The sequence below is a fragment of the Corythoichthys intestinalis genome, chromosome 3 (assembly GCF_030265065.1).
Source record: "Corythoichthys intestinalis isolate RoL2023-P3 chromosome 3, ASM3026506v1, whole genome shotgun sequence".
Classification (NCBI taxonomy): domain Eukaryota; kingdom Metazoa; phylum Chordata; class Actinopteri; order Syngnathiformes; family Syngnathidae; genus Corythoichthys; species Corythoichthys intestinalis.
In genome coordinates this window covers 64,790,568-64,805,580 of record NC_080397.1, presented here as the reverse complement: position 1 = coordinate 64,805,580, position 15,013 = coordinate 64,790,568, and the positions used below count along the sequence as shown (strand labels likewise).

The following is a 15,013-nucleotide window of genomic DNA, read 5'->3' as shown; positions in this document are numbered from 1 at the left end:
TAAGCAACCTTATCGGTGTCATACAGTATAATGACTAAAGTTATATAGGTCAATTAGATTGTCTTCCCATATGTTTTAATTGTTGTAATTGACCCCGCAATTTTTAAGTAAATTATTTTCATTATGTTCAGACTTACATGTACCTCTTTTCCCTTGCTAAATGTGCCGGTCCATTTTTTAAAAATTCCTCAACGCACATTTGATTTGCTGATGACTTGACCGCACCCCCCACCGACACGTATTAGATGGGTTTTTTTCCCCCCCCAGCCAGCAGCAGCCACTGTAAAGAATGTAAAAAAACATCAATGTTGTGGAAGTGGGGAACAAACCACTAATTTTGCTACTGAAAGTCCGACCTGCATCAGTTAGCATAACACTAAACTGTGTGAATTTCCTAATTTGCAAAACTTGAGTAGGAAGCTGCTTAAAGAAACCCTCCTGTATGTGTTTTCTACTGGTAATTTAACGTTAACTGAGAAATGTAGTGAACCGAGGCTTACTCTTTCTCCCCAAATTAACTTATTTTATATATGTGGTCTTAAAGCAGCTCACAGAAGCTTTCTTTTTTTTGTCGTTGAGTTTGGCTACGCTCGTGGACAAAGGCAGCTGTTTTTTTTACCTGAAGGACGGCTCCATTGTTATATATTTTTGTTATTCCCTGACAAAGTTTTTTCAGTTATATTTCTTCTTTTAGACAATGTTGAGTGATCTTTAGGCAAATGTTTTTAATTCCTGGATAGTTAAGAGATGAATAACAAGCTTGTATTTTTTGTGTATGTTAATATCATTTAAGTGATGTCATAGACTTCAAAAGTCTACATTATGAAGTCTATGGTGATGTTCAAATAATGCAATCTAAATTTTCTCATAACATCTGGACATTTTTTCCTGGAAGTTTTCAAAATGTTTCTTTTGTAGTTTTTGAAAACAAAGGTTTAAATTGAACAGCGTAGGCTGAACCAATACACATAAAAGTTAGAAGTCAATACAGATTTTGCACTGATCATTATGAATGTCTCGTCCCCTGCAAAAAGTGTACATGCAGGTTATGCAATGTTGACACTAAACCTACACCCGTGCTTTGTGATCCTGAATAGTGTGTCATCTTGTTCATTGAAAAAACCCAACTGTATAAAGAGAAAATCTTTTTTCTTTGTACACTATTATTATTCAATGAAAATAATGGAAATTGTCAGGCAAGTCAAGGCAAATTTATTTGTATAGCACATTTCAACACAAGGCAATTCAAAGTGCTTGACACATCACATGAAGATCCACAAGGAAGCAGAGATGAAATGATTGGTAAAAATCACATCAAAAAGACAGTTAAAGACAATTGAAACAGGGAAATCAAATGATACATAAAAATCACATTAAATCATCGCGAGAATTAAAATTGAAAAAGCAAATAGCTTGAAAGATATAAACAGTGATGAATATGGTGTGGTAAACAACAGCGTTTTTAGCCAACAGTTTGAGTACACTTCAGACCTTGAGGTAACTTGTTCTAGAGGTGACTGAATGCTGTCTCACCCTGCTTGGTTGTTCTTCTTGCAGACCGGTTCCAGACGACCTTAGGGGTCTAAATGCTTCATAGGAATCAAATCATTTTGTTTTCTATCCTTTGACTCACTGGAAGCCAGTATAACCATTTCATAGCCGGTGTAATATGGTCCTGTTTCCTTGTATTTGTAAGGACTGGCAGCAGCATTCTGTACTAGCTGCAGCTTCATGACTGATTTTTTTTTTTTTAAATCAAGACCAGTACATATGCCATTGCAATAGTCCAATCTACTGTAAATGAATGCATGCTTAAGTGTGGTTTAGCCAGAAGCCCCTTAATTCTGGCTATAGTTTTAGGTGGTAATAGGCTGATTTAGTGACAAACTTTAGATGGCTGTCAAACTTTAGGTCTGAGACCATAATTACGCCAAGATTTCTGACTTGATTTGTCGCTGTGAGTGACATTGTGCCAAGGTGCGTGTTGATCTTTGACCTTTCCTTTTTTGGCCCAAAATGATCACTTCTGTCTTCTCTACATTTAGCTGGAGAAAATTCTGGCACATCCATCCACTGACTTGATGAATGCATTCACTCAGGGAGACTAAGTGGTGTTATACTTATATAGGGCTTTTCCACCTTTCAAGGCGCTCAAAGCGCTTTACACTATCTCGCCATCTACCTACTGGTGACGCAGCACCAGGAGCAACGTGGGGTTCAGTACCTTCCTCAAGGACACTTAGACGAGTTCATCAGGGCGGAGAATCGAACCCACAACCTCTGGTTTGGGGGACAACTACTCTACCACTGAGCCACGCCACTCCAAGGGACTATAATCATGCGGGGACACAGAAATGTAGAGTTGTGTGTCATCTGCATAGGTGTGATAGATGTCATACTCTTCCATGATATGAGCTAGAGGAAGCATATAGATGTTAAAAGTGGTCCTTCAAAAAATGGATCCTTCAGGAACCCCACATGTGAATTTCTGATTGACACAAAGAAATCCCAATCATGTAAATAAGATGTGAACCAGTGAAGAACAGTGTTCCACTGTTCCAATCTGCTGAGTACTAGTAGTATGTTGCGATCGACGGTCAGGGGTGGCCAAACTTTTTAATATCATTGTAGGCGACGTGACTTTAAAGTACTTGGAAACGCCATTTTACAGACACAACAACTCTCAATTTGTCAGCAAAGCCCTTAATTCTCAAACTATTTAGCTCTACATAGATATTACATCAATTTGAGTCATTAAAATACAGTAGCAAAAAAAAAAGTAGAGGCTTTATGACTTGAAATGCATAATTGTAAGCCACTCTAAAGTTAACATGAACATTGTGCTTGAATAGAAGAAATATTTTAAAATGCATTGTAATGATTATTAGCAAAGGGGCACTACTTAACATGTGTATTACATTAAGGTTATTTAAATCACTGTAGCAGTTTTTTTCACCAACAACTGGTACACCTAGCACAAGACGACAGACACAACAACGCTCAAGTAAATCATGCCAATTTCAAATACTTCAAAGCTCCTCACAAAACGGTTAGTGTAAAAGCATGATTTCATTTGTGTTTCAGCATGTGTTTATTCAAATTGCACTTATAACTAAAGGTTAAACCGCAAAATGAACAACTGAAGGGTTTTTCGCCTGTGTGCGTTATCATGTGCGACCCGAGATGCGACTTTTGAATGAACGCTTTGCCGCACACGGAGCAAACGAAGGGTTTTTCTCCCGTGTGTTTTCGCATATGTATAATCAAGACGGAATTGCTAGCCATAACTCTGCCGCAAATGGAGCAGATGTAACTTTTTTTAGGCTTTGGCGAAGCGTCTTTGCTACTGAAAGTTGCCCGGTTTTCGTAAGATGTCAAGTGTTCGTTGTCGCTCCTGAAAGGGTCTTCCGCGTCGTCGTTGTCCGACGACGGCGCGAAAACGTCACCTGACGCCAGTCCTCCCGTACTGTCTCCGATTGGTCCGCGAAGCCGCGACCAATCGGGCGAATTGTCAATGTCGTCTTCGCTCACGTCAAAGACGTCGGTCTGCGGAAAGTCGCTAACCACGGCCTCTTCTTCCTCCTCTTTGAGGTCGAGGGGGGATTGCGGATAATCCCCTTCCTCGTGATGAGACTCCTGCTCTGTTCTAGAGCTCTCTCCTTGGTGCTGGACATCTGCGGGGACGGGAGTAGCACATAAGGGGAAAATGTTGACGGCAGCATGACATTCATAGAAATAGGGCGTATTGACATTTTTTGTTATACACCGAGCCCTGCTGGTACTTCCTGAAGAAATACTCCGTTTGCAAATATGACACGACACCCCTGTTAGTGTCATTAGTTTCTAATGCATAGTACTCTCACTCAGTGGACATATTTGCCTAGTGGTTTGATTGAGAGCGTCCGAAAAGACTGAAAAAACGCAACTAACGGTTAAGATCCTATCTTGTCACCCAATCTGAAAATAGCCATATCGATCGCTGGTACCGAACATCAGGATGAGATACCTCAAAATGTACAGGGAGTGACCTGCAACCATTAATCGATTAAAAAGAGTAATGTGATTAGAAACATGCTTCACATCAAATTTTGCTGCTTCGAGGATTCATTTAATTAGAATGGTGTTGCAATGGTTCGTTTTGAAAGTGTTTGCATTTGGTTTGATTGATTTGGGTGGATACACTTCCCTCTAGTGGCAACAGTGAATAGGACATAACTCATTTAATATGGCTGAATCATAGACTTCATAATGACTGACGGGTCAAATTCCACCTTCACCGCGCAACGCCTTGAAGTTAGGGGCCGCCTGACAGTCCGCTTCAGTTATCCGCAGTCGGTCGCAGAGTTAACACATGCAGTGATCCGACGCCCGATTTTGCTTTTAACCAAGAATCGAGACTCTTTTACGTCCATATCTATAAAGAATTCAGGGATTTGAGCATTTTTTCACAAGAATTTTCACCAGAAAAGCTCTGTTTACATAAGGTGGCCACTAGCTACATTAACTAACAGACTAGCATTGTACTTTGACTTAGTTACGTAAAATAAATGCTAACTGCACGTTGTTTTTTTTGCTTTTAACAAAGAATCAGGACTGTTTTATGTCCATATCTATAAAGAATTCGGGGATTTAAGCATTTATTGACAAGAATTTTCACCGAAAAAGCTCTGTTTACATATGGCGGCCGCTAGCTACATTCACTAACAGACTAGCATCATTCTTCACGTAAAATAAATGCTAAAGATACACGATAATATCGGTCACCGATAATTATCGGCCGATAATGGCAATTATGACGTCACACAGATAATCCAGATAATAAAAAAATTCAACCGATAATGCAATCCGATAATTATATACTTGATTTTGCCTCCAAATGTGCTCAACCGAAGAATTCAGCACGCCGCCTCCTCAACCCCTCCCCTCTCTGAAGCCCCTGAGGGAGGAGGGGTTGAGGAGGCGGAGTTACAAGACAAGAAGTAGTTGAATATTATGGCGGCTGTTACTAAAAAAACGACGCTCTCGCCATCTGCGAAACATGTACCGTACAAGTTCCACGAGGCAGAAAGAACGCGTCCTCATTCAAAACCACTAACCCAGCAGCCATTTAAAACTGCATCACAAAGAATTTTGGAACATATACGAGGCTGCTGCTAGCAGGAATGCTAAAGCTATTGTAAACACTAAGCTAAACTACAGGGCTTGTGACGATACAGAGTCGGGCTGTTTGGGAATGCAGCCCAAGGCGGGTGGTAAATTCCGACGGAGCCCGCCGCTTTGGCCAGTCCGGCACGGGGCGGGCCGAGCCCGGTTCCCCGGCCTCTGGACCTCCGCCGAACACCCCGGTTTCTCGAGCGTTCCCCCACGGCGTGCGAGCAGAGCCAGGACCCGAATACGCCGCGGCGAACCGGCCGGGCGGATTATCCGGTACGAATGTAGCTGCCGCCGAGACGAGACACAGTTTTTTTTTTTTTTACCTTAATGACACGAGAACCAAAGCCCTGGATAAAAGAAATAATGCAGTTTATACGACCACCATTCTTCATGAAAAAGTGATGTCCGGTAAGCAAGCTTATCATGACGGCACAGTGGTTATAAGACAATTTAAACATGGAGAAAACGAAGTCAGCCAGTCAATAATGCATTCAGAATGTGAAATGACGAGCGGTCAGATGACTTTGTAACGCTGCCTTTATTTTCGGCTTAATAAAACTCAGGCACAAAACAACACGCACACGGATGCGAGCGCCAACTCCGTCCAAATAGTACTGCCGTGTAGCAGTTTAGCTGCTGTAACGCAAATGTCGTGACAGCCGCAAATGTAAACAAAGCGCTGCAGAATGGGTACATGACATCTCGCTCTTTTGAGGTAATCATTTTCACAGTGTGCAACAAAGCATATAACATTAGCAATCACTTTTCAAATTATTTAACTTATTTCTTTGCTCAATTACAGTCACAGTAGATAATCAAATTCTTAAATCAATATTCTGTAGCCACAAATATTATTCAAAATCTTTTCTTCATTTTTTTTTTTTTTTTTTTTAGAATGAAGTATAATAATGTATTGCTTAAAACAAGGCTGTTAAGATTATTTTCAGCCAGCTGTTTTTCTTCCAAGAAATCTGAGAGAAATACACTTGAAGCGATGGCAGATAATTTCACTTATTGCCACTAGATTTACACTTAAAACTGACTAGTTTTAAGGAGGTGTGTTTTGCAGCGGATTAATGTTATATATGTTAGGAATGGCTTACTTTTAAAGGCATTTTTGTGCAACTTAGGTATTTACTCTAAGTAATTGTTGCCAAAGGTTTACCATTACACAATGTCAGACAATCTGTCATTATTTAGATGTTTGAATTGACGACTTGTTCATACATTGTGTTGAAAAAAAGAGCAATAAATGATATTTTTGCACAGTAATATTTTCTTTTGTGTATACTTTAAAATTTTAGATAAATCTTTTAATAGAATTATCGGTTTGACATTATCGGTTATCGGTTGGAATGAGGAGGAAATTATCGGTTATCGGTATCGGTTGAAAAATGCATTATCGTGCATCACTAATAAATGCTAACTGCACGTGTTTTTTTTTTTTGCTTTCAACCAAGAATCGAGACTGTTTTATGTCCATATCTATAAAGCATTCAGGGATGTAAGCATTTATTCACAAGAATTTTCAACGAAAAAAGCTCTTTGTCTGCGATTCCACTCCGTTAGCTTTGACAGCCTCGCCAACAACGCAAGCCCTCTATTTATCGGCCCCGCACCCCGTCAATACATTATGAAGTCTATGTCTGAATCGAGCTGCTACCGGTTAAGTCCAACATAAAGTTTTTGTTTGAGCTAATACGTTGTTTTTTTTTTTATACATTGATAATTTAGTTTACAGGTATATGTAGCAGTTTCTGGTGGTAATATGTTTCAGATGGATTTTGTTAGGAGCATTGTAAAAAAATGTTTGCATTTTATAGCATTTAAGCTAGCGGACTTTTGTGTACAGTACTTGGATCCTCTTTTTTTCTACCGTTTGAGGCTAAGCTCGGGCATTTTAATTGATTTTTAAATGAAAGTGCAATTCTGCACACATTTTATTTTGTATTCGCATTTAATACTCTTTTGAAAGTGCCATTTTAGCAAGCCGTTGTTTAAAATCTCCTAAAATGTATCCTGCAACTCATTGGATGTTCCTAATCCGATGAATAATCGAAATAACTAGTAGACAGATTAATCAATTACTCAAATACAGTGTTGTTAATCTTACTGAAAAAAAGTAATTAATTATCGTTATAAATGACTTCTCCCAAAAAGTAATTGCGTTAGTAACTCAATTACCTGAATGTAAGAGTAATTAGTTACTTGGCAAAGTAATTGGTGATATTTACTTTTTTTTTTTGCATCACGTTTGCTCGGCGTCACAACTTTCTTGCCTCCTCCCCACTGCTGCTCTGCTCTGTTGTCTCGGTGAGTCCGTCTCCCTCAGACTTTTCGACCAATATAATAACGCATAGTAACGTATGCCTTTCAGTCCTCAGTAACGGTAACGGCGTTGCCAATATGAGAAAAGTAATTAATTAGATGACCCACTACTGAAAAAAATAACGCCGTTAGTAACGCCGTTATTAACAACACTGCTCAAATATTAGATAGCTGCTGTCCTAGTAAGTACCCTAAAATTACAAGGAAGTGAGTGACCCAAAATGAACTCTCTGGTTTCCATGGACAACGACAGATGTCCAATTTATTAAAAAGTGAGAGACCTTGCTGGGAGGTTCAAAATTGTCCCACTGCACGTCGAGCGCAGTCAACGGCAAGTTAACCTATTTGGCTGAAAATAAACTAGTCTGGGCCACGTGAAATCTCATTGCCATAATGTGTCGCACACATGGTCACCAATAAACCAAGCGTGTGGGGTGGTTTTCTCTACTGAAACACACAGCACACCAGAGCCTGTGACTGCCAGGCACCATGAGGAAAACTGCAGATTGTCAACTGACCCCTTTCTGGATTTTTGAGGACACTGTTGCTATCTGAGGTGCCTGAATCAATTGAAATAATTCCTATCTCTCTATAGCCACTAGTACATCCTCGTAAACGTCTGTATATAATATTGGCGTTTTGTAACAAAAGAAAAATACATGTAAAACCTACATTGTCCAACAACAACCCTATCACGGGTCCCGCGAACCAAAATGAGTTTGACTGTTGAGAGCAGGAGGTCAGATGACAATTTTAGCATACAATCTAATGTACAGTAAAATTTGCATACTTCCCCGGTATACTACTCGATTTTTGCAAGGGATGTTTGTTAAATTCATCTCTCAATGATGGAATCACTTCAATAGCATTTGTTTCTTTACCGATAGCCAAATTAATAGTTTGCTCTGATGAACTATTACTGAATTTAGCCTACAGCAAATGTCATTTGAATAAAACTAAAAGATCACGGATATCATAAAGTCAGTTAACGCTGAACATACGTACCTTGGACACGTAACACAGTTTGAGTCTTGGAAATTGCTTTGGGGTGTCTTCGATGAAGCTCGGTCTCCTCTCTCAGACGACGAAGTTGTTCCTCGTAAGACGCTATGGTTTCTGCAAACAGTTCGCATATTTCGTCGGCTGCCGCGATGAGACGCTTCCTTACCAACTCCTTCAACATTTTGATGTTGCAGTAGACAATTGGACACAATTTGAAGCCTGCTCGCGCTTTGTCCCCGACGGGTAGGTTAGCTGAAGCGTGGTGGCGGTTATGCTAACATCCGGATTTTTCTTCTTCAATGGTGGTGTTTTCAGCGGAAACGCATTGATACGTCAAATGACCGCCATCTTGTGAAGGCCATGACAACGGCTCAAAGAGCTGCAGAGAGAAATACATATCATCTGACACCTAAAGAATTCAACATCATATCAGACACATTTATTTTAATAAATATTTCGCATCATTTAAATTGTGACCAAATGTTGTTGTTGTTTTTTTTTTTAAAAAGTCTTTTCAAGAAAGCGTAGCAATGATGCCTTACGTGCCATGTCTTAATTGTATGTCGTGACTCGTAAGTGCACCATGGCAATGACCTCAATACAGAAATAATACAAACCATAGTCAGAGCAGAACAGCGGTTAAGGGGATTCGTGGCTTGACTACTGCAAAATTGTTCATGGCAAGTGAACAGGACTTGTAAATACATTTTTAATGACATGTATTTCGATGGTTTTTTAAAAAATGTTATTTTTATGGTTTTCGTTTGAAAGACTCGTACGGCTCCATAGAATCATGGTTGTATGTATCGTTAGTCCACATCAGGCTCTGCTCCACATGCTGTATTCTGGTCCACCCACCCACCCACCCAACCAACCACACTCCGACATATGATGTAGCAGTATTGCACCAGTGAAGCATGCCACCTGCCTGCGGCACCAGAAGAAGAAGCAGAAGAAGAAGACTACTTCCGAGTGCGAGTCTTACGCGCCAAACAAGACCACCGTAGTCAGGTTGTTTTTGTATCCCGGGGACGTTTTATTGAACAGATAAATAATGGCTTCGGCCTCTAACCCGCAGCAGCATTCAAGAAACTTACCCTGGTGAGTCACACGTTACGCTGGCATTTAAATGCCGAGTACTCATTTAGCTAACATCACAAGACTACCTCACCTGTGTCGCTGATTATCTTAATGTCATGTTCTGTTTAAATTAGGGATGACCTGATTGCATATTTTTGCACCTGAGGCCGAGTCACCTGATTTTGAGAATGTGCCGATACAGATTCCCGATCCAATACAAAAAAAAATATTTTTGTTGTTTTTGTTTTTTTTTAAACATTTGAACAAAAGTTCCATACATGTTACGATACTCTACTTTTTACAGTACTTCTGCTTTTTCCAGGAGTACAAAACATTTCTATTTTTGCGTCTTTTGGCAATGACATAGTATTTTTGGATTATTTTGTTACTTTTTAGCCTTTAAAAAGTAATGTAGACGTACATTGGTACCTCTACATACGATCGCTTCGACACACGAACTTTTCGACATCCGACGTAAAATTTGACTCGCCATTTGTTTCTACATCCGACGACATGCTCGAAATACGACGACAATGGCAGCACCGCAGACGAATGCACGGCGGATTTTCTTGTGTGACAAATCAACACTGGTTTCAGAAAAGGTTGGTACAGGTGGTGAAACAAGGAAAAAGTTGACGCTTACCTTCTAAATGAAGATGCAAATGACAGAAAAATATGAGCGTAGGGTGGGCATCCGTGAAATGGCTCAACAATACATCTCCACGGTCCTCCTCCGACCATCGTTCGCCAGTCTTTATAAGTTAAGCTGACAATTCTTATTGTGGTAACATCTCCAGAGAAATCGCCAACTTCGCCACGTTTTTATCATTTATTTCACAACTTATTCAAAACAAAAACACCTTCTGTCTGCCGCAATTGACGGTGTTCTCAAGAAAACATTCAAAGTGAAAGTGAAACTCAAGCTCACCGGTCTGTCTCTGGCACGTCAGCCCCGTGGTGCGTTCAGGGTCAGCAAAAAAACGTCCACCACATTAGAACCCGATTCGTTACATTAATACAGGAATTATTATTATTATTATTATTATTGTTCCGATTTTGATTTATAATTTATTTGTTTTGCTATGTGTAATTGCCATTTGTAATAGTACCAGCAGTATTTTTTAAGGATTTAGTGAAGGTTTTTGGGCTGTGGAACGAATTAATGGAATTATAATGTATTCCTATGGGAAAATCCTGCTCGACATACGACCGTTTCGACTTACAAACAAGGTCCTGGAACGGATTAACTTCGTATGTAGAGGTACCACTGTATATATATATATATATATGGCCTGAATGATATTGGAAAAAAATAACATTGCAATGTACTATATTGCCAGGGCTCCACACTTAGTTTTTGCATTGGTTGCACTGGTGCACCTCCCTTTTTTCTGAAGGTGCACATGTACAGTTGTGGTCAAAAGTTAACATACACTTGTGAAGAACATAATGTCATGGCTCTCTTGAGTTTCCAGTTATTTCAACAACTCTGATTTTTCTCTGATAGAGTGATTGGAACAGATACTTCTTTGTCACAAAAAACATTCATGAAGTTTGGTTCTTTTATGACTTTATTATGGGTTAACAGAAAAAGTGATCAAATCTGCTGGGTCAAAAATATACATACAGCAACACGAATTAGCAATTTCTTGTGAGTGATTATTGACTTGAACAATCATTGACTTGAACAAGTCAGGAAAGTCACTTGGAGCCATTTCAAAGCAGCTGCAGGTCCCAAGAGCAACAGTGCAAACAATTGTTTGTAAGTATAAAGTGCATGGCACTGTTTTGTCACTGCCACGATCAGTAAGAAAACACAAGCTATCACCTGCTGCTGAGAGAAAATTGGTCAGGAGGGTGAAGATTCAACCGAGAATCACCAAAAAGCAGATCTGCCAAGAATTAGAAGCTGCTGGAACACAGGTGTCAGTGTCCACAGTCAAGCGTGTTTTGCATCTCCATGGAATGAGAGGCTGCCGTGCAAAAAGGAAGCCCTTGCTCCAAAAGCAGCACCTTAAGGCTCGACTGAAGTTTGCTGCTGATCACATGGACAAAGATAAGACCTTCTGGAGGAAAGTTCTGTGGTAAAAATCGAGCTGTTTGGCCACAATGCCCAGCAATATGTTTGGAGGAGAAAAGGTGAGGCCTTTAACCCCGAGTACACCATGCCTACCGTCAAGCGCGGTGGTGGTGGTAGTATTATGCTGTGGGGCTGTTTTGCTGCCAATGGAACTGGTGCTTTACAGAGAGTAAATGGGATAATGAAGAAGGAGGATTACCTTCAAATTCTTTAAGATAACCTAACGTCATCAGCCCGAAGATTGGGTCTTGGGCGCAGTTGGGTGTTCCAACAGGACAATGACCCCAAACACACATCAAAAGTGGTAATGGAATGGCCAAATCAGGCTAGAATTAAGGTTTTCCAATGGCCTTCCCAAAGTCCCATTGAGAACTTGTGGACAATGCTGAAGAAACAAGTCCATGTCAGAAAGTCATCAAATTTAACTGAACTGCAACAATTCTGTCAAGAGGAGTGGTCAAAGATTCAACCAGAAGCTTGTGGATGGCTACCAAAAGCGCCTAATGGCGTACCGCACGCAGGCTATTTTTAGACCGTGACGTCGCATCGTAAAGCGGAAGTAAAGCCGAAGTGGGACATTGTAGACGCGCCCTCGCATAGACCCAACGTAAAAAGTGCTACTTTTCGCCGGTAATGTTTCAAAAACGAACATGCCGATCACGCATTGCTTTTTTGGAACTTTCAGAAACGACTCTAGACATTACGACCATGAAGGATGTTTTGTTCATACGTTCCCGGAAACCAAAAACTCAGGAGGAAAAAATGTGAAGACCGAATCAACTTGCGCGGACTTTAACACCAGCTCGGCGAATCCATTCACGTTTCATATGTAATAAACATTATGTTGGGTTGGCATGGTCTTTCAGAGGACAAAGAGGTAAGCCATTTTTACATTTTTACTTATATTTTTCTAGCGTAACGTTGTGCCGTACTGCTTCTGTCCGACAATGAATGACCTGAAAAAAATTACAATGGTATCAGACTGCCACTGTTACCGTTTCTGTTATATATATATATATATATATATATATATAAAAAACAACTTTAGTAAGGGGAAGTGTAAATAAATTATAGGATTAAGATGTGTTATCAATGAAAAAATTAAAAGTGTAAGTTGGCTGTCACTGAGTAGCATTTGCGATCGCTACACAAAGCTAACTAAATTACCCCCAAGAACGGTAAGAGACGTAGGACAACCAGAGGATATATAAGAAAGACAGGGCTGATGGTAAAGGATAGCTTGTTGAAACCGGGGAATGTCATTGTCAGTCGCGTCGATAAAAAAAAGCTAAAGCTATGCTTAGGTCGGCTCATTTTTTTTGTCTTTTTCAGCCTTCGACACTCAAGCCATCTCTTTAACTGAATATTTTTATGTTCTTCCACATCTATGCCAGTCAGTTTGGCACCAGGCACATCATTTTTGGAGAGAATTGGTAGGTTTAGCGCTGCAAACGTCTCCTTCGTACACGATTTCCATTCATTTCCTATTAGGGACAAACAATGGCTTGTCCTTGCTTAGCAACAGTAGCTAATGGCATGAATATTAATGAGCGGAAGTGACGTGTTACTTGCGGTACGCCGTTGAAGTGAAAATGGCCAAGGGACATGTTACCAAATATTAGCGCTGCTGTATGTATATTTTTGACCCAGCAGATTTGATCACTTTTTTCTGTTCATCCATAATAAAGTCATAAAAGAACCAAACTTCATGAATGTTTTTTGTGACAAAGAAGTATCTGTTCCAATCACTTTATCAGAGAAAAATCAGAGTTGTAGAAATAACTGGAAACTCAAGAGAGCCATGACATTATGTTCTTCACAAGTGTATGTAAACCTTTGACCACAACTGTACAAAATGTAGGTGCACCCACATTTGCAATTGCATCACCTTTAATGCCATCACTCTCCATAACATTCATATAATTCATGAGTGAGTCCGCTGAAATTCACTCACACTTTGACGCTCATGCTGCCAACAACAATTGATTTCAAGCCTCTGAAAAATGTGCCGATCACGTCATTGGTTTGGGATATCCCTAATCTTATATTATATTAATAATATAATATTATTGGTGCCAAATTCATAGTTCGTACTGAAAGTGTTGAATTACTTGACCTAAATACGAGTTCACATTTGTATCTCAGTCATGGGAAACAAATGCAGCCTTTTCCAATGGGTTTTCGGTTCCCTCGAGACACAAGAGCCTGGCTCTCGTTTAAGTCAATCTTTTTGTGTCCTCTGATTGGTTGGTAAAATCATGCTAAGTGTGCTGCCGTGTTCAAAAGGAATGACCTCTTCGTTCTCTCTCTTTTAGGGTAGAAAAATACAGACCTCAGAAACTGGACGACTTGATTTCACACAAAGACATCCTCAGCACCAGTAAGTTGAAACACAAAAGCAACTGAAGAACTGACACAGTAAAGTAAGTTTCCACCGAGCGTTATGTTACGGGTCGTTTTTCACCGCAAAAGTTTTGGGTGCCCGTGGCCCTGTTTCGTCACTGTTTTGTTAAGGTTCCGTGCTGGTTTAAAGCATCACCCTGAGGCCTACTCTGAATCGATTTCAGTTGACTTTCCGCGACGGAATTGGCACTCGTGCGACAAGAAAAAAAAAAAGATCGCCCGGTTTTCCGACTTTTTGATGTGTCGTCTTTTTACAGTTGAGAAAAGGTTATTTGCCATGGACCGACGAAGATTTACAGACATTGTTTTTTAGAGTATTGATTAGGACTAGAGGTGTGCGAAATTTCTGATTCTTAGATTATTCGCGATTCGGCCGTGGAAAATTTGAGAACGATTCACAAACGTCCAAATTTCGATGACTGAAATATGCAGAGTAAAGAGGTCACTTTAAAGCAGAACTGATGTGCTAAAGTCAGGCCATATGGGCTGCGGGGCTTCTACATTTATAACGATATGTCATTTGATACCGTTTTGACGACATATATCGTACATCACTAAGACAGAGCATTGCCCACGAAAATGAGTTGGCTTGAAATGCCTAGTCGCACCTGATATGATAAGGATGCAACGTGGCTATCTGATAGAAACCAACATGAAAGCATAACCTACACGGCGGAAATGGTTATTAGGCTACGTGACCGATTGTATGGTGTCCGTCAAGCGTACTGCGCTGAGAATGAAACATGTCTATGTGAGTAACGCACGACGACAATTTTTCAGTCCGGAAGTTCATCAGTGAGGATCGACTGCCGCACTTGTTGTTCTACGGTCCTCCCGGTACCGGCAAGACATCCACCATCTTGGCCTGTGCCAAGCAGCTATACAAGGACAAGGAATTCAACTCCATGGTTCTGGAGGTACGTCATTCCTTCACAAAAAGTTTTGGCGGCGTGATGACGGACGTGT

The 15,013-nt window shown here is 40.3% G+C and overlaps 2 protein-coding genes across 3 annotated transcripts in view; one reads left to right on the top strand and one right to left on the bottom strand.

Annotated features, from left to right (window-relative positions):
* Positions 1-556: 556 nt before the first annotated feature.
* Positions 557-9,657, bottom strand: LOC130913199 (zinc finger protein 852-like). 2 transcript variants are annotated; one of them, XM_057831613.1, is made up of 3 exons: positions 9,582-9,657; positions 8,488-8,863; positions 557-3,674 (listed from the first exon to the last, which is right to left on the bottom strand). In XM_057831613.1, the coding sequence occupies exons 2-3, from the start codon at positions 8,663-8,665 to the stop codon at positions 3,070-3,072; spliced, it is 783 nt and encodes a 260-aa protein (XP_057687596.1). In that variant the 5' UTR covers positions 8,666-8,863; positions 9,582-9,657; the 3' UTR covers positions 557-3,069. The 2 variants fall into 2 exon arrangements, with proteins under 2 accessions (XP_057687596.1, XP_057687597.1); XM_057831614.1 differs by lacking the exon at positions 9,582-9,657 and adding an exon at positions 9,102-9,354.
* The window catches only part of rfc5 (replication factor C (activator 1) 5), a 17,943-nt gene continuing 12,280 nt past the window's right edge, over positions 9,351-15,013 (top strand). Inside the window, exons 1-3 of the mRNA XM_057831612.1 lie at positions 9,351-9,585; positions 13,960-14,024; positions 14,828-14,964. Of these exons, the coding sequence (XP_057687595.1) occupies positions 9,539-9,585; positions 13,960-14,024; positions 14,828-14,964 (249 nt within the window). The 5' untranslated portion in view covers positions 9,351-9,538. The remainder of the gene's footprint in view (positions 9,586-13,959; positions 14,025-14,827; positions 14,965-15,013) is intronic.

Coding starts and splice junctions, on each gene's coding strand:
- LOC130913199 (XM_057831613.1), bottom strand. CDS start 8,665: ATGTTGAAGGAGTTGGTAAGGAAGCGTCTCATCGCGGCAGCCGACGAA. Junction 3,675..8,487: donor AACTGTGTTACGTGTCCAAG/GTACGTATGTTC, acceptor CCGTCCCCGCAG/ATGTCCAGCACCAAGGAGAG.